The sequence below is a fragment of the Suricata suricatta genome, chromosome 14 (assembly GCF_006229205.1).
Source record: "Suricata suricatta isolate VVHF042 chromosome 14, meerkat_22Aug2017_6uvM2_HiC, whole genome shotgun sequence".
Lineage (NCBI taxonomy): Eukaryota > Metazoa > Chordata > Mammalia > Carnivora > Herpestidae > Suricata > Suricata suricatta.
Window position 1 is genome coordinate 74,300,720 of NC_043713.1, and position 25,995 is coordinate 74,326,714.

Sequence of the window (25,995 nt, forward strand, 5' to 3'; positions counted from 1 at the left end):
CTTCAGTATGGTCACTTTGTTCACACTACTTTAGACTGTTCAAGGAAATTAAAGAAACTGCAGTTATATTAGCAAACCTCTGGGCACACCTGAAAGATGTAGCAACCATTGTGTCCCTTTGTAGAGACCTGGAAACACGTCTGAACCAGCAGGGTCCGGAGTAAATGTTTCCATGACCCTCAGACTGGTAAGAAGGAGGGCCCTTTTCTTATTAAAGGCAATGCTCTTGATGTTTTTCTTCCCAGCCGTTGGTGAAAGAAGCCCACAATAATGGAATTGTACAAGTGATAACTTAATGACTCTCAATTGATGTTGCTTTAAAGAACGAAGCCACAGAATTGTGCTGTTAGTGTTTGTCGTGAGCAGTGAGAGTTGGTGGCTTGTAATTTACTCTGCGTGGATGTTATTGATCAAAGCTTTTCATTATTGACAGTGTCTCCATCTGCTGTTTGCTGTTTTTAGGGGAAACCACCCTTTCTGACTCAACAGCAGATGTCTCCTCTTTCCCGAGAAGGGGTATTAGATGCCCTCTTCGTTCTCTTTGAAGAATGCAGTCAGCCTGCTCTGATGAAGATTAAGCATGTGAGCAACTTTGTCCGCAAGTGTAAGTTTGGAGAGTGTTTCCTGGAAAACAGTTCTGGGAGGGAAAACTGCAGTGACGCCTGAGGCGGAATGCGGTGGTGGTTGGCAGCAGTGAGCGGGAACTCTGCTCTGTGGAAGGCGGACACAGTTTCAAGGTCAGTTTCCACCTGTTGCAGTTGGGAGACCAGATAAGTCAGGTCTCCTGGTTGCAAGTGACAGAAACTCAACTCAAACTGGCTTAGGCCAAAAAGTGAATTTTTGGCTCATGAAACTGAGCTCACGAAGCCCTTCTGGGGACGGGTCAAACTTTAGGCATGGCTGGATCCAGGCACTTAAATGAGCCCTCTGGCTCCATCCTTACACCCGCTCAGGGCCGATAATCCAGCAGGCATAGCAGGCACAGTGCTCAGGGCCCCCAGTATTTAATTTTAATAAATTGCACTTATTTTCAGTAGTTCAATTTAATTTATTTTGAAACAAAACTATTTTGACTTTTTTTTAATGTTTATTTTTGAGAGAGAGAGTGACAGAGCGTGAGCAGGGGAGGGGCAGAGAGAGAGCGAGAGAGAGAGAAAGGGAGACACAGAATCTAACGCAGACTCCAGGCTCTGAGCTGTCAGCACAGAGCCCAATGTGGAGCTTGAACCCACGAACAGTGAGATCATGACCTGAGCCAAAGTTGGAGGCTTAACCAATTGAGCCAACCAGGCGCCCCTTAACCTCTTTTTTTTTTTTTTTTTAAACAGAGGAAGGGGCTGATAAAGGCAGATGAGCCTATGGCCTACGAAAGTCATAAATCGGCCCCGGCCACACCCTGTTCGTGTTTTCCTCAAGGTGGGGGAGGGGGCTGCTGGTGTTCCAGTTCTGTATTTTATTACTTTACATCAGTGTTTTTTGGCCAGTGGTGATTTTGCCCTCGGCCCGCTGCATCCCCAACACTTGGCAATGTCTAGAGATATTTTCGGTTGTCATGACTTACCGGGAAGGGTGCTCCTGGCATCTAATGGGTGAAGCCAGAGATAATGCCGACCTTCCTGCAATGACAGAATAGCCACTACAGCATAGAATTAACTGCTCAAAAATTTCAGTAGTGCTGAGTTTGAGAAACCCTCCCTTATACGACTTTGCACCTTGAGCTGTAGTGGTCTAAAACAGTAATCATTGTATTACCTCTCATGAATCTGTGGGCTGAGGGGGTTTCCACTCCAGGTAACTCGGCTAAGATGGCAGGTGCCCAGGACTGTCCTGGTCTAGACTGTCCAAGATGGCCTGGAGGGCCGGACTCACCTGGGACTCTGGGATGACCGGGCCTTTCCCTGTCTCCGTGAAGTCTCAGGGCCTCTGGCTCTCCAAGTGGCTTCCCTGGGTGGTCTCTCCATCAAGGGTTAGCCAGCTGCAGCCTGGGATACCTGTATGTAAGGACAGTTTTACTGGACCGTGTTGGCTGTGCCCATTTGTTCATGTACCGTCTTGTGGCTGCTTTCACATTACAAGGCCTTTGAGTAGTGGTGACTGAGACCACAGGGCCTACAAAGCCTTAAATATTTACTCTCTGGCCCCTTAAGAAAAAGCTTGTTGACCTCTGATCTACATGGTCTCTTTAGCAGAGATGTCGACTTCTTACCTGGCAGCTCAGGGCTTCCAAAAGCACACCGCAGAAGCCGCCGGGACTTCTTAGGGCACAGACGTGGAAGGGACCTAGGATCCTCTGGCTGCATTCTTTTGTTTGAAATGAGTCGTGGGGCTGCCCAGATTCCACGTGCCAGGGAGCTCCACAAGGGCGTGAATTCTAGGAACTGTGTGTATGATTCGTTGGACACCGTCTTTGGAGACTGGCTACCACAGTTTCTGCAATGTTCATTTTCCACTGTCTATATTAATGCGATCCCAGGAAAGAGTCTAATTGGCTCTGCTCTGGGTCATCTGCCTACCCCTTGACTGGGGGCTGGGCCAGGATGTCAAGTGTTATGGGCCTCATCTGGGTGCCTGGGGGTTCAGGGTCCCATGGAATGGGGCAGGTGCAAGTGCCCAAAGGAGCTGGGAGTTCTGAGTAGATAAAATCAGTGTATGCCCCTTGTCTTTTCTGCTTCCTTATCTGCAAAATGGGGAAAATGCATGATCTAATAAGGCTGTTTGGGGATTGAATGAGACAGTGCACAGTCCAGGCTTTTGTTGTCTAGCACAAAGGAGATAATAAATGTCACCCAGTAGTGTTAGCCCCCAGCCTCCACGTATATAATTTACTGTGTGTCTTCAACTCTGAAATGTACTTGGGTACTATTCATTAATCCATATTTGTTTGAATAAACGCCCACCTTATTTTCTTGAATATTTAAATTCTCAAGTAGGGAGTGGGAGGGGAAGGGAAATTATGGGACAGACTAATTTATCAAGCCATCCACCGGCTCCTTCCTTAGTCTTGAGTCTGCCCTCTGGTTGAAGTAGTGAATCTTCTAGACTTATTCAGTAATCAGGGGGCTTCGGCTTAGTGAAATGTAGATTTTTCTCATAGAATTCTCTTGCAAGGAACCGTTTCCTATTTTTGAAGAGGCTTCCTGGAGAGTTCACTGAGAGGCTGTGATTGAAGAAGGGTGATTACATTAGTCTGGTTGGGTTTTTTTCCCCCTCCCTTCCTTTTAAGTTTCTGTTTTTGAATATAAGTGTTTTTACATGAGTAGAGGGGCCCAACAGTTGCTACTGCATACATTTCTTGAATCTTGTTGTAGAGATGGAGATTTTCTTTGGGGAACGTTGGAGGGAATGACATGCAGGTATGGCTCTGAAGCGGTGCCCCTCGCCAGAGCCAAAGTAGGACAGGGAACCCACCTCTGGGAACCTAGGAAAGAGATTTTTGTGTCTTAATTACTGTTCTATTCCCAGTGCCTAAAACAGTGTCAGGCACATGGTAGATGTCCAGTAAATACTGGTTAAATGATTATGTTGCTTAGTGAAGAAAGTTAAGGGGCAAAACTGTAAGTATCATAGAATTTGTGTAAAAAATAAACTGATATGAAAACATGAATAGAGGGCGCCTGGGTGGCTCAATTGGTTGGGCATCTCCCTTTGGCTCAGGTCATGATCTCATGGTTCATGGGTTCGAGCCCTGCATTGGGCTCTGTGCTAATGGTGTGGAGCCTGTTTGGCATTTTCTCTCTCTCCCCCTCTCGCTCTTTCTCTGCCCCTCCCCAACTTGTGTGTGTGTGTGTGTGTGTGTGTGTGTGTGTGTGTGTGTAAAAATAAACTTAAAAACCATGAATAAAAAAGTGTTGATAATTGTTGACATTGGACTATTCTTGATGGTTTGACAGTAGTTTTAATCCTATCCTCTTTTAGCTACATTTACTGTAGGCAAAAGCTTCAGTTTGTTAACTTGGTATGTATGGGTGCATTATGACTGTAAGAAATTTTTTTCTAATTCTAAACATAATACAAAGTCAAATATATAAAACATCCAAATTATTAAAAAAAAATAATAAGTATGGAGCATCTGGATGGCTCAGTTGGTTAGAGCATCAGTCTCTTGATTTTGGCTCAGGTCACCATCCAGGGACGTGGGATTGAGCCTTGCGCTGGGCTTGGAGCCTGCTTGGAATTTTTTTTCTCTCTCTCTCTCTCCCCCTCTTCCCTTTTCTCCTTCTCTCCCTCCTTCTACCCTTCTTCTTTGGTCTCACTCTCTCTACCTCTCTCCCCCTTTGTCTCTCTCAAAAATTAAAAATAAACGAAAGGTCAAAATGAGAGAATGTCTCTCAAAATCTTATCTAAGATAACCATTGTTAACAAGTTGGTGCCTAATAGTGCAACTTTTTTGTCCTTATAAAACATTTATTATGGACGTCTTAAGTAAAGAGAATAGTGTAACGAACTCATTGTACCAGTCAACAAGCAATTATCTACCCTTCACGTGGATGATCTAATGTTACTTTAATTTAATTTTACCCAAAATGAATCATAGGTATGTAATATTTTGCTACTAGCTTTGCTTGCTCGGCATTGTATTTACTCAACACTTGCTGTGTGCCGGGTTCTGTTTTAGGTACTGTGTTCACAATAGTGATCAACACGGACAAAAAAATCCCTGCCCTTAAAGAATATGTAATAGATTCTAGTGGAGACTGAGCTGCCTCCGGTACCTAATATGGATTTCTGTGGGTGGGACTTTTAGGTCAATTCCATTTCCCTGTTGATGGACCTTTAGGTCATTGTTGATTATTTTTCTGTTACAAGCAGTGCTCATGATGAGCATCTTCCTGTCTGTCTGTTTCGAGCACATCTGCTAACATTTCTGTGAAGGACAAATTCCTAGAAATTGAAATGTTGAATGACTGAGTTTCAGAAAAGGAAGCGATATACTCCACGGTAATGGCTTTTGCCCCTGGGTCCAAATGTTTGTCTGACAAGGTCACGCTTTGACTGCCTTTTCATTACGGTGCTTTGGGTCTTCATTTCCACCTCAATATTCAGTACGTAAATGCTGTAACTGACAGTGAACAGGGCTGAAGTGTGATGTGGTTTCGGAATCACAGAAGCTGCTGGTGTGGAGGGAAATTGTGAATTTGTTTTCTTTTTAAATAGTCATAGACTTGAGTTCTGTACCTCAACTGTTCACTTTAATAATCCAAAGCCTTTGGGAAAAGATCTAGAAATTTGGTCAGGTTTCCCAGAATTCTGAGTATCCTTGTGGTTCTGCCTATAGCAGTTTATTTACTTGTGTGATTGAAATGCCTGGTGGTTACCAGCGACAATGGGTCGAGAGTCGAGTTGGTGCCGTAAGCAACTCAGGGACCCAAGGCCTAAAAGAGAATCGGGAACAGTTGGCTTCATGCAAAAACAATAATAAAATCAGGTTCAACCCAGAAAGTTGCAAGCCAGCATATTTGGGGAACTATAATTCAAAACCCAAATACTTGATCTGAAAGAAACTTGGAGAAAGGGTAGGGAAGATAGACAGGACTTGGCACAGGGATGGCAGGGCAAAAGGAAAATCTTGTGCAGCGTTCAGTTCTGCTTCTGCATGGAATTCTCCACAAAGGTGCTCTAGATTTATTTTTCTCGATGGTCATGATGAGTTTATTTGGATGTGCTGACCACGCTTGCCTGATTCCCCCAGGGACCAAAAGGAGGTGCTTTCAGGATGACTGGCTAAAGAGAGAGGTAGAGTTCAAGGGTGGGAAGGCACTCAGTGCAGTAGGGTTCATCATGTGTGCCTTTAATCCAAGTGAATTCAACTCTGCCCACGCAACACAGAAAGGCGGTGGGTACCAATTAAAATTTGCCTTGGCTAATTTATCAATATGCTGCTCAGTGACTATAGTAATGAAATAGCTTTTCCTCTTGTCAGACTCATTTCCTCTCATTGTGTGAATAACTTGCCAAGCCAAGTGTAACTCTAGACTGTAGCTCCCAACTTTACTTGGTGCCCACCTATGGAAATGGCGACCTGCTCTACTGCCCACAGGACTTTAGTGTCTGTCTGGCATATCAAGAGTCTCTTGGTCTTCATCATGGCGCCTTTCCGAGGGGCTCTCCAGAATCATTTTGATTCTGTGTTCCTCTTGTCTTCCCTTGGAGCTTAACCCCTGTATTTGATGCCGTTTCTTTATAATGTGCAGGATTGAATGTTTTAGTCAGTTACAGCTGTTCCGCTTCATTCTTTCAGATCCTTAGAGAGTCATTGCATATCCAGCAGTGTCCCGGGTTAGTGTTCTTAGAGTGTCAATAATTATACTGTAGATTCCAAATCTGCCATCCATTTAGTCCATACTTCACACATTGAGGACCTCCACCTGCTAGGGACTGAAGGTTCGTGCCCCCTGCAAATTCAGATGATGAAGTTGTGAAGGTGGGGCCTCTGTGATGGAGTTGTTGTCTTTAGAAGAAGAAGAAGAGAAACCAGGGTTCCCTCTCTCTCCATCTTGTGAGCATATAGGGAGAAGGTAGCTGGCCGTAAGCCAGGAAGTGGCTTCCCACCAGGAACTCAGTCCGCCAGCACCTTGATCTCGGACTTCCCAGCCTCCAGGACCGTAAGAAAGAAATGCCTGGTGTTTAAGCCACCTCATCTATGGTATTTTGCTGCAGCAGCCTGAGCAGACTAAGATACTGACTGAGACACTGGACTTGAAAAAGGAGTAGGATTATAGGCTAAGGAAAAGATAGTTGCAAACCCTTCAGGTGGGTGACCTGTCAACGCTGCAGAGCAAATGTCAGGGCTCCATTTTCCTCTTTGTTCTTTTTGGCAGCGCTGCTGTATATGAAGGGGACACAGTCCGAGGGAGGAGGGTTGGTGGGATAACACTGCACAGAACGCACTTAGAATGGGCTCATCGGGAAGTCAGCCCCAGAGCTGATCGAGATGGGAATCGTGTTGCCTACGTCACATTGTGAAGCAGTCTAAATGCTGATGAGCGTGTGCGACCGAACGCTGCCTTGCGGCCTTTGGAGAGGAGGAAGACAAGCCTGATTTGTGTCCTCCTCCTGTTTTCTGAGTCTACAGGATTCAAATCCTAGCTACCATGGAAACTGCTTTGGAATTTCTGGAGCCCTTAATTTTAACTTCTCATATAAAAACACTTTTGTGCTGATTTTATAATTATTCATGACGGATGAGAAAGTGACTAAAATGTCTTTTGACAGCGAGGGAACACATAGGAACACTGTTTTCCTTTCCTTTTTTTTTTTTCTCCCTTTCATTAAGATGCATGTGTTGGGAAGTGCTTCACTCACCTGGGAATAACTTACATCCCTTGCAGATTCTGACACCGTAGCTGAGTTGCAGGAGCTCCGGCCTTCAGCAAAGGACTTTGAAGTCCGAAGTCTCGTGGGTTGCGGTCACTTTGCTGACGTGCAGGTGGTAAGAGAGCGTGCGACCGGCGACGTCTATGCCATGAAGGTCATGAAGAAGGCGACCTTGTTGGCCCAAGAGCAGGTAGGAGCATCTTCACACCACGCCCTTTCCCCTTCCTGTGCCAGAATGTTCACTGCAGAGGCGATCATCTGCCGGAACGACATCCAGGATGGAGCCAGTTTTCCTCGGTGACTCTCTGGTTCATTACCGTTGCAGAAAGAGCTGTCACGTTCTCAGCTTTGCTTGAACGGATACGGACTCATTTTAGGGCTCACAAGTTCTCCGCGATTGCTGTATCAGGTTTCTGTAGTTGTATTTTATTCAGAATCAACGTGGCCTTTTCACTAACGAATTTAAGATGACCGTTCATGACCGTCAGCTGGGGATTTTGAGTTATGCATATTGTGGGATGAGGCAGGCAGCATTTGGTTGTCTGCACAGTTTTTAATACTTGTGTTGTGGGCATATGTATTTGATTTTAAAACAGGCCTTTGAAGAAATTAAATAAAATAGTTCTGTGGCGAGGCTGTTGCTTGTTTGAGAGCAGGTAAGAATTTCTCTTTTACACTCGTGGTATTTTTCTTTGAAACAAGGCTGCTGCTCCAGACATATCGATTCGTTTGCTGAGTTTCTAGAGAGATGGCCATCAGCCTTGGTGTCCTGAGCAATTTATTAGTCACAGACATCCAAGCACACATCGTGTGTCCGATAATGAGCCCGGCTCCGTGGGAAGCCTGTGAAAGCAGTTGAAGCTCCATGGCTGTTAGTTACGGGGTTTTAAAAACAACTTCGGAAAGTGGAGAGAAAATGCAAATGTATAAAGCAGGCGCTTAGCAGCTAAACTATCCCAGAAAGAAGAGCAGTTAGCAAATTCACCAACTCGGGAGTGAGGAGAGATGTGAGTGAGCCAGGGACGGTTCGGGGAGGTTCACGCTGCTTAGAGCGAATGCAGGTTCTGGGCGGAGAGATGTGATGAGACGCGGCAGGTGGAAGTATGTGTGTGACGTTCTGGAGGTTTGAGTCCTAGAATGCTGTACAGATGTGTGTGTGCATGTGTGTGTGTGTTTCCTTCTTGGTTAGAACAGATGGGACTAGGAAATGGGGAGAAATGAGACATTTGGGTGGGGAGAGGGTAATTGGCGGGAAATCTGAACCCTTTTTTATTGTGGCAAACTATACATGACTTAAAATGTACTGTCTAAAAATTTTTTTTAATGTTTATTTTTGATAGAGGGAGCATGCAAGTTGGGGAGGGGCAGAGAGAGAGGGAGACACAGAATCCAAATCTGGCTCCAGGCCTCTGAGCTATCAGCACAGAGCCTGATGCGGGGCTCAAACCCACGAATTGCAAGATCATGGCTGGAGCCAAAGTTGGGCTTAACCGACTAAGCCACCCAGGCGTCCCTAAAATTTACTGTTGCAATCTGTTTAGGGTACAATTTACTGGCCTTGAGAGCATTTACCAATGTTGTGCAACCATAGCCACTATTTCTAGAACTTTCCCATCCTCCCAAACAGAAACTCTGTACCTATTACGTGGTGACTCCTCATTCCCCCAAGAACTGTTTGTTTGGAATGGCAGTTGACTTTGTGAGGCTGTTGGAAGGAGGAGGTGGGGATCAGAGTCTGAGGACTCCGTGATTGTGTGGCCTCCAGTCAAAGAAGCAGCGGAAGTCAGGAAGCTGCTTGTCACAGTCCGTGAATGATGGAGCCTGTGTTCAGCAGTGAGATGTGAGCAACTTCACAGGAAGGAGAAATGACAGGGCGTCGCACAACCTCCTGGTACCTAAGCAACCGCCTGTCATGGTACGTACTCAGTGAGCACCTGTTGTGCGTGTCGTGCGCCTACGTCCTTGAAAGGCGTTAACTGTGGCCCTCACCTTGCAATGCTTATGTTTTAGGTGCAAAGTAGTGCATGTGAAAAGAAAGCAGTCTGATATACCGCACTGCAGGCAAGCAATAGAGATGTTCAGATAGGTGTGCCTGCCTTCAGGTGAATGACTCCCAAAGTGTGTGAGGTGTGGGCTGGGGGTTTTAAAAATTGTACCCATGCAGGAGCTAATAAAAGCCCCCAACCATTCCTTAAGAGGGTGAATATAAAGAAAAGGAGAGTCTTTAATTGAGCCATGGCAAGGCTTCAGAATTTAAGGGCGTGAGAAGAGAAAAACCAGCATGGGGAGTGAGTGAGAGGAAATGTCAGAGAAGGAGGTTGGCAGAGGTAACATCCTGGAAGCAAGACCTGGCACCTAGGAGAGGCCAGCATACCTGCCCAGCGCTCTGTGGGGACCAGAAGAGTCCTCAGAGACCGTTTATTTTACTTACTAAAAAATTTTTTTTAATGTTTGTTTTTGAGAAAGAGAGAGAGTGAGTGTTGGGAGGGGGGGGGCGGGCCAGACAGAGAGAGAGAGGGAGATACAGTATCCGAAGCAGGCTCCAGGCTTCAAGCTGTTAGCAGAGAGCCTGACATGGGGCTCAAACTCACAGACTGTGAGATCATGACCTGAGCCAAAGTCAGACACTCAACTAACTGAGCCACCCAGGTGCCCAAGGCCATTTATTTCAATGGAAACTTCGGGTCAGAAGAGGACCCAGTGGTGAGCAAATGAAGATGTAGGCTTTTCCGTTCAGCCGACTTTCACTGAACACCTTTTATGTGCCAGGAGAGAAGACAGACCACAGATCAAGTGCAGGAGCTTACAGAAGTTGCGTTGTTTCCCCGAACGTGTTCCATGTGTCACTGGTGGCATGCAAGATGATTTTAGGAAGTACATGGACGAAACTATTTTGAGGTGTTTAATAGTCTAATATTAACTAACATGTCAAAACCTGGGAGTTTTATAGACGTTGTTGTTAATTGAAAGAAGTTATATTTAAAGTTAAATTACTACTTTTTTTTTGAAGTTTTATTTATTTTGAGAGAGTGAGAGTGGGGGAGGGGCAGGGAGAGAGAGGGAGAATCCCAAGCAGGCTCCATTCTGTCATCACAGAGCCCATGGCTTAATGTCATGAACTACGAGACCATGTCCTGCACTGAGACCATGACCTGCGCCGAAACCAAGAGTCAGATGCTTAACCAACTGAGCCACCCAGGCGCCCCTAAAATTAAAATTATTTTTATTTTGAAACAGTCACAGATTTATAGAAAAGTTGCAAGCCCCGTGTATCAGCCAGGACTCTATAATGTATATAAAATATATGCACATTGAAAGTATATACGCATATATGACTTACCCGATTGTGAGGACTGGAAATCTGAAATCCGTAGGGCAGTAAGCGGGAAACTCCTGGGCAAGAGCTGATAACGCAAACCCGAGGCAGAGTTTCTTCTTTATCAGGGAAGCCTCCGGAAAGCCCCTTTGTTCTTTCAGATGATTGGCTGAGACCCACCCAGAAAGGATGAGCTCCTTTACCAAACTCAACTGATTGTGCATGTTGACCTGTTAACCATGTCTACAGAACACCTTCACTCCAACACCGAGATTAGCTGGGCACTATATATAGCCTAGTCAAGTTGACATGTAAAACTATTATAAACTATGAATAACTTTTTTCTTCCTGAGCCATTTGAAAATACATTGCCAACCTGGTGCCCCGTTACCTCCAAATACTTCAGTGTGCATTTCCTACAATGAGGATGCGCTCCCGTGAACCACAACGCACCCGTCACTATTGGAAAAGAAACAATGCCACCTTACTACCGTCTAATCCTCAGACCCCGTTCACAGTCCACCAACCGTTTCACAGTCTTTTCGAACAAAAGAGTCAGGCTCAGGATCACACATAGCATTTAGTTTTTCCTGTCTTCTTAGTCTTTTTCAGTCTGGACCAGCTTCTCAATTTTCCCTGGACTCTCATGACCTTGGTGATTCCGAAGATTACAGGCCAGTTATTTTGTAAACATACAGATGTGTTTAATGTTGTTCATGTTCAGGTTCATTCAGGTTCTCGATCTTTGGCAGGGGTTTCACAGATGAGATGCTCTGTTTTCACTGCATCCCAGCGGATGAGTCCATTTCAGTTTGTCACATTCGTGTCGATGTTCACTTCGGAATCTGCCATGCTTCTCCACTGTAGGGTCACTCCTCTCTGCTTCGTCATTAATAAGTATTCTGTAGGGAGGGAAACACCCATTCCTCATAAAACTTTCAGGTTATTAATTTATTGCTGGACTTGAATTTTCTTAAGTCAGTGAATTACACGCCATTCCTGTCATTTTACATGTTTATACTCACATTGTCCTCTAAGTTGGGCCACGAGAATCTCTTCAGGTTTATTTCTGTGTCTTTTGATACATCCCCATCTTTGAATTACTGTCTTACTTTCTGGTATAGGATGTTCAGGCTCCTGTACTTTTACCTTGCCTGCCCCACCCTTGGAATCAGACCTTTCTCAAAGGATGCCTGTTCCTTTTAGTGTAAAATGGTATTTAGTAACCAGGTTCTGGGCACTAGGTGTCCTTATTGCTGTTGGGTTATCTCTGCTCCCAGATCCCTTTCAGTAAGCAGAGCTAGAGAACACACACTCGGGTATTTAATATAGCTACATGTGCACACACACACACATACACACACACATTTGTTTCTCTGTCTATATTTATTTCTCCATCTCTGTATATTGAAAAACCATGTGTTCATACAGGTCTAATCCACTTCTCTGAGTGTATTCTAGTGTTTACCTTTTCTGTGTTTGTAGCTCCCTTCTCTGATATCACCCATAATTTAGCCTATTTTATGCATCTGTGCGCATCCAATCTATTGTCTTGGCTGCCACCCTTCCCATTGGTGGCCTCAGATGCATTGTGCCAGGCTATTGTTGCATGTGGATGCTTTCCTCACCCTATTTGGGCACTTGATACCTGATATTGGACTGCTCCCCACCCCCTACATGGTTGCCACCCTCCTCGCCCTGCTTGGACGTGGCACCCCGTTCTGGGCCACTGTGTCCCACTCTCCTTACCACCTGCCATGGATGCTTACCTTATTCTGTTCCACCTAATGGCTTTCGGACTGAATTATCAGGGAGAGGAGGTGAAGAAGAAGAAAAAGAGGAAGATATTTAGATTGAAAAGAAGTGAGTTGACTTTAAGGACAAAAGTAAATAATCGGACAGATAATACAAAGATCTGGCAAAAATTGTGAGCAAAGTAGGCGAATGAATGAAATTTGTGGGGTCTGGGCTAAGGGATGATTTTTCTTTTTTTAAACTAGAGGCATCCATTTAGGCTTAAAGAGAAGATGGGACATTCGCCCCTCCCCCATCACTTAGTTCTTCATATTATAATTGTCTAAAGGGTTTCTTTTTCCCCTAGGTTTCATTTTTTGAGGAAGAACGGAACATACTGTCTAGGAGCACAAGCCCTTGGATTCCCCAGTTACAGTATGCCTTTCAGGACAAAAATAACCTTTATCTGGTGAGTCTTTTCATCCATCTCTCTGGAATTAGTCTAGACTGATACTCAGATATCACAGACATGGAATTGGATATGGTTCTGGTCCATACGGTCCACTGAGCTGTTGTCCTGACTTTAAGTTGTCGTCTTTTCTCCTTGTCCTAAAGATGAAGGGCTATTCCATTTAGAAACAACCCCATTGATTGTAGCTGTGGCTTAAAGGGCAATAATGAAAAATCATTTATTTGGAAATAGTCTAATACTACCTTTAATAGACTCTTGTTTTAATTTTTGTGTGTGACATAATTGATCTACAACATTACATTAGCTTCAGGTGCACAGTGTAATGATTTAGTATTTGTATATATTGTGAAATGATCACCACTAAATCTAGTGAACATCATTTAACTTTTTTAATTTTTAAAAATTGAGATAATGCACATTTTAAGAAGATGCAAACACTGCAGAACCATACGAAATAGGGAAAGTTCTTTACCTTTCTTCCTAATCCCTTTCCCTAGGGGAACCTATTATTGGTTATGATGTTCTTCCTAACCCTCATGGAAAAAATATGTCCATGTCTATATTTATAACACATGTATACAGTTTGTTTTATGAAACTTGTGTATTACCCTCTATTCTTCAGCTTGCTTTTTGCCTTTCAGCAATTTACCCTGGACATTTTTTCATGCCAGTACGTACAGATCTTTTGAACAATGCCATAGTATTTCTGATGTACATGTAGCATAACTTATACAATGCTAAAATTAATTCTGGGGCCTTGCTTAGGTTCTTGGGGGCTTAGAGTCCTAAAGAAAAAAAATGTATCCCAGAAACAACTTTTGTTCCCAATGAAGCCCTTAAAACAAGACTATCATACTATTACCTTGAATGGAGAGAAATTTTATAGAGGCTCATGTAAGAGGAAAGGGTAAGAGAGGGATGGACTCCCATTTATACTGAACTTCCACTGGATAGTTTTGGGGGACTTTATTGCCTTTATTTCTGACCTGTAATAAGCACTTTCTTTGCATTGGTTTTGTATTAGCTGAGAACTCAGTGCTGGTAGAGAAGTCACCCCCACCCCCCGGCCCCACCTAGCCTTCTGAGTGAGAATGTTTATGTACAAATGCATTGGGAGATTGGCCGTGCACTAACCACACGGTAGAGGCGAGGACACATTCTAAGCATTCTGTGTAATACTGATGACAGCTGGTGGTTGACGCCGCTTGCATTAAGGTGGCCAATGAGATGACCAGGGGGCCCTGGGAGTATAGCAGCTCGTAGTTTCCTTTTGTGTTGACTAGTAGTTTCATTTCTATTTTTGTTTTCATGGCTCAACCGTTTCCAAAGTGCATCTTCAAGAAGATAATACTTGGTCATTTAAAAAATTTTAATCTCTTCGGTGCCACCATGTTTATCCCTACCAATTAGCTTCATCCCAATGGTAGGCCTTCCCTTTCTTTTTCTGTCTAATTGTGGAATTAACCTCCTCTTGGGCAGAGCCTAACTAGGATACCTTATGGTTTGGGGATATCAGCCGCTCCTCTGCTAACAGATCTCCCAGTGGCAGGAGGGCTTCCTTTTTGGGCCTTTTGTGTGTGGGGCTTCCCATCTGGATTTGTCACTGACATTAGCGTTCTTAGCTTAGTGAGCATCTTCCCAGGTTTTCTAGCCGCCATCTTACAAGATGGGAATGATCTCAGAACAGCTGTTTCCTGGAGTTCTGGTTGCCTCAGCACATTGATACCTGGCTGCAACGACATTTTTACACCCTGCTTTAGTAGCTCAATTGGGTATTGCTGATGGGATCTTGTAATTATTTCCCCGTCTGCATTCTCTTCTCAAGGATGTTGGTAATTTGGAGTAAAATGCTTGCTGAGGGTACAATTTTCTTATAAATATCCAAACTCAGCATAGGAACCAAGATATGATTATAAATCCCCCATCCCTTATATGCAATTCTGAAATGTCCAGAGCTCTGGATAACCTCAAGTTCTTTTGTTACTTATTTGGCAGCAAAACCTGACTTGAACTCTCTAGTAAAACCTGACCTGAATCTCGTCTTCATTCCTTTTAGTGTGATGATTTATAATTTTGCCGAGGAATTGTGATTTTGATTGCATTTGATGACAGGGTGATATCCCAAGTCCTACCCTAGGGTATTACATAATATAAAGTCACATGCCATTTTACTTTTCTAAAATCTGAACGTTGCGTGTCTGGAAATACTTTCTGCCACAAGATAAGGGGACCATAGATCTATTCTGGTATCATGAAGTGTCAAAATTCCAGTGTACCCACTGACCACTTATAGTTCACCAAACCTTTGAAGTTTACATGTAAATAAATGATCATAAGCTCCCTTGCAATTGAACATTCACTGGTAACGCAAATGCAATTTAATTGAAAATACATTTAAAGATCAGTGAATAAAACAAGTAGGAATCAGTGACCTATATATTTCTCAGAGCTATCTCTTTCTCCATTCCTGCTTCTACTGGGTGAGTTTCAGCTGCCATCTTTTTCCCTGCATTACTGTGGTAATCTCCTAAGTGTTCTCCCTGCCATCTGTCTTGCCCTTCCCCCAGGTCTTCTACACACCGCAGCCAAGTCATCCCACTGTTAAAATCCTTTAAGACTCCCTGCTGCCCTCTGGATAAAGTCCAGACTCTTTCATGTGCTTTCCAAGGCCTTTTTCCACATATACCTCTAGGCTTGTTGCTTACCATTTCTTTCTTTTTACTTTACATTCATCCTGACCTTCCTTTAGTTCTTTAATCTGGCCTCTGACCTTTCTCCATGCTGTTCCCTCTTTCCCTGTTTCCCAGGCTAACTCCTATTTCTCCGTCTGGACTTGGGCCAGATATCACTTCTTCCAGAAACTCATTCTGGCCCCTCTTCTTATGGAAGGGTTGCCCTTCTGCTTGGATATCCATGACACCCCCCTCTTCACGAGTGGGTGTCGGGCTCCCCTACCAGGCTACTCCTCCCTCCACGAAGGGAGGGATTATATTTCCAGTAGTGTTTCCCTAAGTAAATGCTTAAGATGTGTTTATTGGATGAATGTTGCTTAATTTCATAGACATGGATTTACATACAGATTTACTTACTGTGTTATGGAAATCACACATTAGGAGTATGAGTTTTATTCTCTAAAATATGTAATTCAAGTTAGATCCAGTGGGATTTTAAAAATTTGGAGTGCAGTGCAGGGAAATTGAACTTGGATCCTTTTGAAATTTGATGGTTAGCAATTTGTTGGTACATACCAATGAATGTGGCTTGCCATTTTCTGGCGTATTGAAAATTGCAATGAAGTCCATTGTATTGTTAATGTCTGGTTCTATATAACAAGGCTAGTTCTGTGTTCTGGCAGGCAGCCCATGGAAACAGCACTTTGTTCATCTGGTTCATGATGAAATCTGTTCAATTCCATATAACAGATGCCTTCACCAGTGTCCTTCCAGGAAGGAGTGGATCTTTACAAAGACACCATTGTTTTGCAACTCACCACTTGTAGTTTTGTTGCATCTAAGTGCTTTGTGAGACTCTTAAAGCTTGCTGGCTTTGTACTGATGTTTTTCATGCCGTGGGTCTTTAGGCTGCCCTTGCTCCAAGCCTACAACTGATCCATGAATCTTCTTTCCTTACAGTGGCCTCACATTGACTTCTCTCTGCTCATCCCAATTTTTTCTCCCTCAGTTGACATAGAATGTATTAGTTAAGATATAGGCTAAGCTGCTGTCACAAAAAGATACCAAAATACAGTCCAAACTGATGGAGCGGCTCTGTTGTATGTGATAATCCAGGGACCCAGGTTCCTTCCATCTTGTGGCTCCTCATCCCTTAGGATGTTGTCCTCTCTGATGTGGCTGAAGTTGGGTATTTCATATTCTCCTTTCACCTGGCTGGTAGGAGAAAGGAGCAGAATGCAGAACAAGCAAGTTCCTTTTACTTAGAAAGATCTGGAAGTGGAGCACATCATTTCCTTTCCTATTTTATTGACTAGAACTGGATCACATGACCTTACATTTATACTGTCTAGTGGCATGGCCAATCTCCAGCTTTGGGAAGAATGGATTTGGGGGACCAGTTATAGTCTGCCACAGAGGTTAAAACATCTACTTTTGCAGGCAATAAAAGATAGGTCTGGGGTTTGAAGCCGGGCCCCCTAGATCCACCTCCCATACTTTTACCCATTATGTTACACTGTCACATTCCAAAGCACTTCTACTCTGACCCTGGTTCTGAGGTCCTGTTTGGAATTAGTTCTTTGTATTTCTTGTCTCGCTTTCCACTGAAGGCCATGCAGTTGCACAGGTGGTGTTTCCTTCCTATGTAGGGACAGTTTGGAGGTTGGCTGTTTCTAGGCAGTGACCCCCGTGGCCTGTGGGGGTTGGGCTCCAGCCTCTGCTGCCACTGGGAGGCTGGAGAGAGTTAACAAATACAACTTCATTGTTTATTTTAGTGAAATGTGGCAGCTTATGATAGTTTTGACAGTGAGACATGTGCTGTTTTGATCTCTTGGAAAAGATTATCCAGTTTTCAGGCATGTCTCAAAACTCACCAGCATGTTCTCATGTTGCTGTTTCGGAAGGGAGGGTTTTGGAAGCTGGCTGCCCGTCAGAACAAAGCTGTTACTTAGAATATAGGTTCTTGTTTTATTACTCTTCCTTGGTTGGTCTCTCTGGAGCCTTGGCCTTTTTTGGCTTCACTGTTCTCATTGGCAAAATGAGATATTAATACCTCTTATTGACAGCAATTCAGCTGCTGAATGTGTTATTGCCTGAAGGGGTTCTTGGTGCCTTCAAAATAGTTGTTTTGTGTCCTGGTCTTTTGAGGCATATTTCATGTGAATGCATTTAGAGTCTGAGGAGTCACAATTTTGTTCTGTTTTCCTGGTTTGCCTGGCCCCAATGTCACAGGTTCTGGCTTCGTAGATGGAAGACTGGGCCCAAGAATTTGCACCCACGCCGCAGGTGCTGCTGCTGGTCTGGGGACCCCACTTTGAGAACCATGGTCCTATGACTGTAGCTACAGTTAATTTCTGGCTACTGCTTCCTCCTTTTGCTCCCTCAGCAATGGCGAAGGTCCCAAGAACCTGGTCCTTGCTCTTTGCTCTTGGAGGTTGAGGAGTGGTGCCTACTCCCTAGCTCTTAACTAGCCCAGGGTTCATCACCAATGCAGGGCGCTTCATTAGTTCATGTCCCCAGTTACCTAGTTGGAGTGTACAAGTGTTTCTTGCCAAGACTGGATGATTCAGTGCTCAATGAGGATTTTTCTGAATAGATGGATGAATCAGGCTGGAATTCCTATTTTCTGAAATAAGGGGTCTTCTCTCTTTTTCTCTTGGCGACCTTGACCTTCATGAAGAATAATTTAGGGCCCCTGCCAGGGGTCACCCTGCTTTGAGAAACCCTTCCTTCGCCCCAGATGCTGGAGGGGATCAGGGACAGTGTGCAGGGCAGTTAAGGATGCCAGTGCCATCATTACATTTCCATGGCACTTTCAGGCAGGCTGATTGCAGTGCAGGCATTTCAAGGGCACATTGCTGAAAGGGTGTCCAGCACAGCGTGCCTCTAATGACACCCTGTGCAAACTGGAATAGAGTACAAGAACCATTAAATACTCACCCCCTCCCCGCACATGGATATGAGTGCACGCGGGGATGCATGTATGTGCGTGTGCGTTCGTGTGCAACCCAAACACGTGTGCACGCACTCTTGTCCTTGGTTTCAAATACAACACAACTGATGGGCATTGCCATCCCCGTACTTGGGGTAGAGCTGCAAACACCAACAGCAAAGCCTCTCCTCCTTCCAAACTGAACACATGTAAGATCTGCCCTTTAATTAGTCTCTGCAGCTGCTGCCATTAGAAGGGTTTGTCTCTGTTGGCCTGAATGTCTTTGCTTTAAAAGAGCAAGGCCGTTATAGCGCCAGCCAGGCTTGTTTGTCAGCTGCTGTGCCTCCTCTGCCATCTGCAGGGCTGCCGCATTGTTTAGGGCCGTTTCCCTGTAGAGCCCTCTCCTCCTCCCGTCTCCCCGGCCTTTGATTACCAGGCCTTGGTGATTGCCATTTGGGTGACCTGCAGCTGGTCGCTGTGGGCAGGGACACGTGTCATCCGTCCGCGGAGGATTGTTGCCTCGGTGCTGACGGACTGGCTACCTTCCGGCTCTTTGTTGCTGGGGACCTCGTCGTGATGGTCAGAAAAGCTCTAGGTCGTCCTTGAAAAAAGCGTCAAGCAGCAGGAGCGTTGGCTGTATTGAGGGCACCTCTTGCCGTAGAAACTTTCCATCTGCTTGAAGCAGGGAGCCACGTGGTCTCCACAACTTCAGCAGCAGCGGGTCTCAGCACAGAGCTAGGCTGGCTGCCTCAGTCACCCCAGTAGCTCCTTAAAAATGCAGGTTTCTGGACCTCGCCCGTGGTCACTGGGATTTTTAACAAGCCCTCTGAGTGGTTGGGATGAGAATGATACTTTACCCTTTCACACTGCCTCATGTTCACTGGTTTTCATCCCTCTGGAATTCCAGATTCATGAAGGCAAGGGGTTTTTGTCTGTTTTAATCGCCACTGTTTTCCTAATATCTAGAACAGTGCCTGACACACAGCAAGCACTCAAAATAATTTTTTTTTTTTTTTTTGATGGATGTGTTTCTGTTTTTCAAAAGCATCTCCCTGGGTGATTGTGATGGGCAGGCAGGTTTGACGAGCCTGGAGGCCTTGCTGGGTTAGTTAGGTTAGAAGCCACACTTTGGGGGGATCAGTACCTCCCCAGGCATCTCTGGGTAGTCAAAGTCCTGGATGGAGTCACACTTTTGGACAAAATCAGGTGCAATGAGTGGACTGTCTGGCATAGCCTGGGTGGTAACTTTGGCCTTAAATGGTTTATAGTGTTCTTTTGACCCTGGTATTTGGTTCATAGGAAGTCATCGGGTATGGAAACTTGAAGACTCTTAGTTTTTGACTCTTAAAAAAATTTTTTTAATGTTTTTTTATTTTTTGACAGAAAGCAAGCGTGCATGTGTGCTGGGGGTAAGGGGGCAGAGAGAGAGGGAGAGAGAATCCCAAGCAGGCTCACCATCAGCCCAGAGCCTAATGTGAGGCTTGATCTCACGAACTGTGAAATTGTGACCTGAGCCAGGATTAGGAGTCAGATGCTTAACCAACTGAGCCACCCAGACCGCCCCTTAATTTTTGACTTTTGTGGATGCTTTTGGAGCCTCTTGATTTGGTACCACTTTAAAAAGTCCAGAAGGGGGCGCCTGGGTGGCTCAGTCGGTCGAGTGTCTGACTTCGGCTCAGGTCATGATCTCATGGTTCCTGTGTTTGGGCCCCGGGTCAGGCTCTGTGCCAACAGCTAGCTCAGAGCCGGGAGCCTGCTTTGGATTCTCTACCTCCCTCTCTCTATGACCCTCCCCTGCTCATACTGTCTCTCTCTGTCTCTCAAAAATAAAAAATTAAAAAAAAGTCCAGAAGTGTTTTCTTAAAGTGCCCAAGTCCTGTTCTTTCTGTCTAAGCTCAGCAGCAAGATATTGGTTAAGCTCGGCTTGACCATACACGAACTCTGTTCCCTATCTGCTCCATTTGTACCAGAATGAGTAACTGTACCCCAACAGGATACATCTTGGGACAGCCAAATTTACTCAGTAAATGCCCACATTAAGGTCTCTAATGGTGGACACTCGGCATTTTTAGGATGGTAATGTGGGAACATGTTGGTGGCTCAAGCCTGATTAGTTCCTTTGATAAGGACCCAGTCTATTTAGAGGTTTGTCATTTTGTGTCTATTTTGTCCCATGTTGTGGAACATGCTGCCTCGCAGCTGTTGTAATTTTTGTCACTTGTCTTCCCAATCAACCCTGGTTTTGAAGAACTGAAAAGTTGTTTGACTCAGAAAAGAGTCATCTTAGTTTTGGCGGGGATTTTCAGCTCAGGAAATTGGACCTCTGAGTAAGCGCGCAGAATACATATCTTTTTGCCTTTTAAGAGTTGGTTCTTATTTTTCTGAACTGTTTTACTGGTCATTCAGGAATGACAGAGTCTTCAGGAATAGTTGGGAAGTTGGGAAGTATTAGAGAGCGGTCAGTTTGTGAGCTCCTGAAAGTTGTCAGTGGGTGCTCTGTCATCCTTAAACTTACAAGCCGTTCTATTTTTAAAATCTATTTTTAAAGTTTTTTTATGTTTGTTTATTTTTGAGAGAGAGAGAGAGAGCGAGTGTGAGCATGAGTGGGGGAGAGGCAGATAGAAGGAGACACAGAATCCAAAGCAACTCCAGGGAGCTGTTGGCACAGAGCCTGATGCGGGGCTCGAACCCATGAACGGTGAGATCAGACCTGAGCCAAAGTCAGACTCTCAACCGACTGAGCCACCCAGGCGCCCCGAGCTAGGTTAGAAAATTTTTAACTCCATTGTGCCGTCATAAATATGCATTGTTCGTATTTTAAGATGTTTTCGTTCTAAAAGCATGAGTGCTTCTGTTGTTATTGAATTTTTTTTGGTGGGGGTATTTAAGACCTTTTTAATGGCAATGTATGTTTAAAACAGATATGAAAATTAGCATTCACCCATAGAACCAGGGCCTGGGGAGAACCAGGCTGGGATGAGTGGGCGAGCTTTAGGTAGCCAGGTGGCTCCTCTGGGTTCTTCTAGGACTGGGACTGGTAGCTTTCAATCTGCTGTGAATTTGGGGACAATAAAGGCTGCATTTTAGCTGCCACCCTTTCTACATGTCACCCTTCCTGTTAGTTCATAAACTATTTTTTTCCGGCGATTACAGTGCAAATGGAACCTTACTCTTCAAATTGTCCAGTATCTGGTTGGCTTTCTGCTCGATGCAAGATGCCACGCAAATGGGGGAGACTCCCAGGTGACACAGAGCCCTTGGGGAGCACATGCATGCGTCACTGGCTCCTCCAGGGGTCTCTGGTATAGGGCTGACTCCGTGCCGGGCAGAATCTTTCCTGGGCCAGCCTGGGGCCTCTGCAGATAGGTACAGATGCTCCATGTCTCACTCGACTAGAGCTTTCTTCTAATTCTGGACCAAAAGCAAACAGGAGTTTGGAGGAGGATGGAGAGAATTCACATCCCAAAATTGGCTTCTGGAATGCAGTAGTTGGAGAGATTTAGTATTTTTTTTTTTAAAAAAGATGTTTATTTGGATCTTGCCTCTTTCCAGAAAGGATTTGAGACAACTTAAAACAAAAGACATTTATAGTGTAGCTCACAAAATGGGAAATCAGAGCAAAGGACGAGAAGAGAGCTGAGTAAGAGTGGTCGAAATGTGCCGCAGCGTCTCTCAGCCAGAGAGGAAAGGACCGTGCAGTGACGGTCGGGAACGGAGGGCACCTGACTGGCATTGGAAGACCTTGTTAATGCCAGGCAGCGTATTGCCAGGGAATTAGTCTTATCCTCCTTTTACAGTGGATGAAACTGAAAGGCAAAGAGCGAAAGTCACAGGCTGCAGTTTGTAGCTTCCTAAGCAAGCCGGCCTCAAACATAATATGATATATATATTAACAAACGTAATAATTTTTTTTAATCAGAAAAAAAGAGGTTCTACTTTATCCTGTATAGGATGTCACTTTCTCTTATCATGGGCAGCTTTCCATGGCAGTTTGAATAGAGTGAGTCTGTTCATTTTTCCTACCTACATCTTCTCCGTGGTTTAGATATGTCATATTCCAGCAATTTTTTAATGATGGGTGTTTGGGTGATTTCCAGGCTTTTTCTCTCTCCTGTGTCACAAACAATGCTACAGTGAATCTATGTGTCTATTGATCTACAAACTACGGGAAGTTCCTGTAAGACAAATGGTCAGAAGTGGAATTGTTAGCTCAGAGAGTGTACGGTTCACATTTAAATTTGTAACAGAGGTGGTCAGATGACTGTTGCGGGAAAAGATTGTATCACATTTGTTGCAGCTTCCTGTGTTCTGCTGGGTGCGGGGAGAAATACTGAAAGGTGCCAGAGCGTTTGTTGCCTTCCAGCAGTTTTCATCTACACTGTGCACCAGATCCTAGGGAATGTCTGGGGTGTCAACTTGGGTGGGTGAGTGGGTGGATTTAATTCAGCTTTTCAAGCTTACCTTGCAAACACTGTGCGTGGTGTCTTGGGCCAGTCTTTCATTATATTGATTCTCTCGGATATTGGATGGAATTTCCGTAGGGCAGGGACCTCATCCTACGTGACTTACAATGTGTCTTTCATATCTTGGTTGCTTTGTGGCGACGTCGTAATTATAACACGTCAGGCAGCATTTGAGGCTCTAATTGAGACATTCCCGTTTTGGGGTGTATGAAGAATGAATAACTTTGGCATTCTATACAGGTCATGGAATATCAGCCTGGAGGGGACTTGCTGTCACTTTTGAATAGATACGAGGACCAATTAGACGAAAATGCGATTCAGTTTTACCTAGCCGAGTTGATTCTGGCTGTTCACAGCGTTCACCAGATGGGGTACGTGCATCGGTAAGTGAGACTCGGACAGTGTACTTAGAAGTAACTCGTATCTCCGAACGATTCCCACAGTAGGATGGATGAATGGATGGGTGATTTCAGCATCAAAATCCTGCTCCTTCCAAATTTTAGCCAGTCTTTTTTGTTTTTTAAGTTTATTTATTTATTTACTTATTAATTCATTCTGGGGGAGAGAGTGAGAGAGAGATAGAGAGAGAGAGAGAGAGAGAGAGAGAGTGTGTGTGTGTGTGTGTGTGTGTGTGTGTGTGTGGAAAGGGGCAGAAAGAGAGGGAGAGGGAGAGAATCTCAAGCAGACTGTGCACTGTCAGTGTGGAGCCCAATGGGGGACTGGGACTCGTGAACCCATGAGATCATGACCTGAGTGGAAACCACGAGCCAGATGCTCAACTGACTGAGCCACCCAGGCACCCCCAAATTTTGACCTGTCTTAACTCTAATTGGCTGAAAGTGTATTTTCCAAAATGGCAGACCTTTCCGCTTCCTCGTTCAACAGTGAAATAGATCTATTTATAATTCTTCTGTTTTCAAGTGTGCTAATAAGATCTGTTGATGTAGCCGGTAAGAGTGAGAGCTCTTGCGTGGGTTCTTTGGGTTAGATGGTGGAAGAGCCACATCCGATTTGCAGGAGGCGCTGGCACACACATGAGGGCAGAAGCCCGTGAGGTAGTACTTCTAACATCACCTGTTAGTAATTTACAAAGGTGTACTACCCTCAGTTGAAAAGTGTTTCCTTACGTTGTTGCTCGTGTGACATTTTTGTACGTCTGAGAATGTTGTGGGGGTGGAACCAGGGTCAGGCCAGGAGTCACGAGACCTGGAATAGAATCTCAGGTCTTCCTGTTGACTTAGCTACATGACCTTAGGCAAATCCCTTTGTTGCTTTCATATAAAATGCATGTCTCTCGGGGCGCCTGGGTGGCTCAGTCGGTTGGGCCTCCGACTTTGGCTCAGGTCAGATCTCACGTTCGTGGGTTCGAGCCCCACGTCAGGCTCTGTGCTGACAGCTAGCTCAGAGCCTGGAGCCTGCTTCCGGTTCTGTGTCCTTCTCTCTCTGCCCCTCCCCCTCTCGTGCTCTGTCTCTCTCTGTATCAAAAATAAATAAAACATTAAAAAAAATTAAAATGCATGTCTCTAGGAGAAATAATCCATCTCATAATTTACATTTATTCCTTCCCCCACTTCCTCTCTCCCTCCCTCTCTTTTCTTTTTCCTTCACCTTCCCTTTCTCCTCTTCCTTCATCTCATCCACTTCCCTTTCCTCCTATTCTTTTTTCTTAAGTTGGTTTTGCAGAACATTTTGCTTATATTTATATCCATCAATAGGGAGATCTATGATAAGAGAACATAGACCCTGCGATTCTTGGCCGAATCGATATCCTAGGTTAACAGTTGCCTGCTGATTGGCATGGAGAAGACAACACTAATTTGTGGCCCTGATTTTCTTAGAGACGTCAAGCCCGAGAACATTCTCATTGACCGAACAGGACACATCAAGCTTGTGGATTTTGGATCAGCGGCTAAAATGAACTCAAATAAGATGGTAACAAAATGGAACAAGATAGCTTAATAGAGATTATGCTACACAGTGTTCTGGGGTCCTTGTAAGTTTGGAAAATATGGGAAAAATTTGAGCCATGTTTTGGAATCTTCATTTGCCAGTATATGGCAGCATTTCTCCATGGGTGGGGGTGGAGGTGGGGGTGGGGACATAGAGCTGTTTCCCAGACTTACTTGACCTTGGCACCCTTTTATGTATAACACCTGTTAATACCCTAAAAAATGTTTTGAGGAACATCGTTAATAGTTTGGTTAAAAAGGGAAAATGCTTATTTTTTTTTCTTTTCATCTTCCTTATTATAGATTGTCTTCTGTAATTTTCTTTATCTCAAATCTCTATTTCCTATGCAGCAAAACTGAAATAAATCACTGGCAGATTTAAACCAAGTATCCTTAAGCATTAAGAACCTACTGCTCAGTAGGTAGGTCTGTAACCACCTGTGGTAAAAATTAAGCTGTTTTCCATGTGCTAAATAGGAAGGCAGGAGGGTATCTGCTGAGATCAAGAGCAAGAATGCTTTGGGGAAAAGATGACAAAGGAAATATATATATAAACTTAAAAAATCTAATAAGGTTTGTATATACTAATGTGTGAATTTTTACGTTAACTATGTTAAAAAAAAAAGGTCTAAGAGAAAAATCAAGTTAGACTTTAAGACTTCTCTTGCAACTGAGTCATATGGTGACCTGGACAAATTCTTAGGAACTTGGCATTTTATTCTTTCTCAGTAAAATACTGATTCTAGTTAAAATGCACAAATTAAGAGGTTAGGGAGGTTATTTTTAAAAATTCTCCTTTTACCCCCAGCCTGAGAGTTGATTCCTTATGAAGGAAAATATGTAAGATTGCCTAATTTGCTCAAGTTCCTTGGAGGAAAGCTGGATATTGTTAGTTTGATAGTTGGAAAAGGCCTGGGGTTATGTTACCTCTTTGCACGCCAGGGCCTGGCCACCCTGTTCTGCAGGCCTGAGGCCTACTGGCCTACTCAGATGACTTGCTTGGTGTTCAGATCCTTGGAAAAATACTCTCCCTCTGTGCTGATTCCCCTCCCCCCAAATTATGTTCTTATAATTGATTCCACTTGATCATTACAATGAGAATTAGCTTATTGGACCAAAGCATTTTATGTTTTAAAAATTATG

The 25,995-nt window shown here is 44.3% G+C and overlaps 1 protein-coding gene across 1 annotated transcript in view; it reads left to right on the forward strand.

Moving 5' to 3' along the window:
• Positions 1-25,995, forward strand: part of CIT (citron rho-interacting serine/threonine kinase) — a 165,146-nt gene that overhangs the window by 5,511 nt on the left and 133,640 nt on the right. The window contains exons 2-6 of the mRNA XM_029922425.1: positions 463-604; positions 7,329-7,504; positions 12,732-12,833; positions 23,144-23,286; positions 24,742-24,835. Coding sequence (XP_029778285.1) covers positions 463-604; positions 7,329-7,504; positions 12,732-12,833; positions 23,144-23,286; positions 24,742-24,835 — 657 coding nt within the window. The remainder of the gene's footprint in view (positions 1-462; positions 605-7,328; positions 7,505-12,731; positions 12,834-23,143; positions 23,287-24,741; positions 24,836-25,995) is intronic.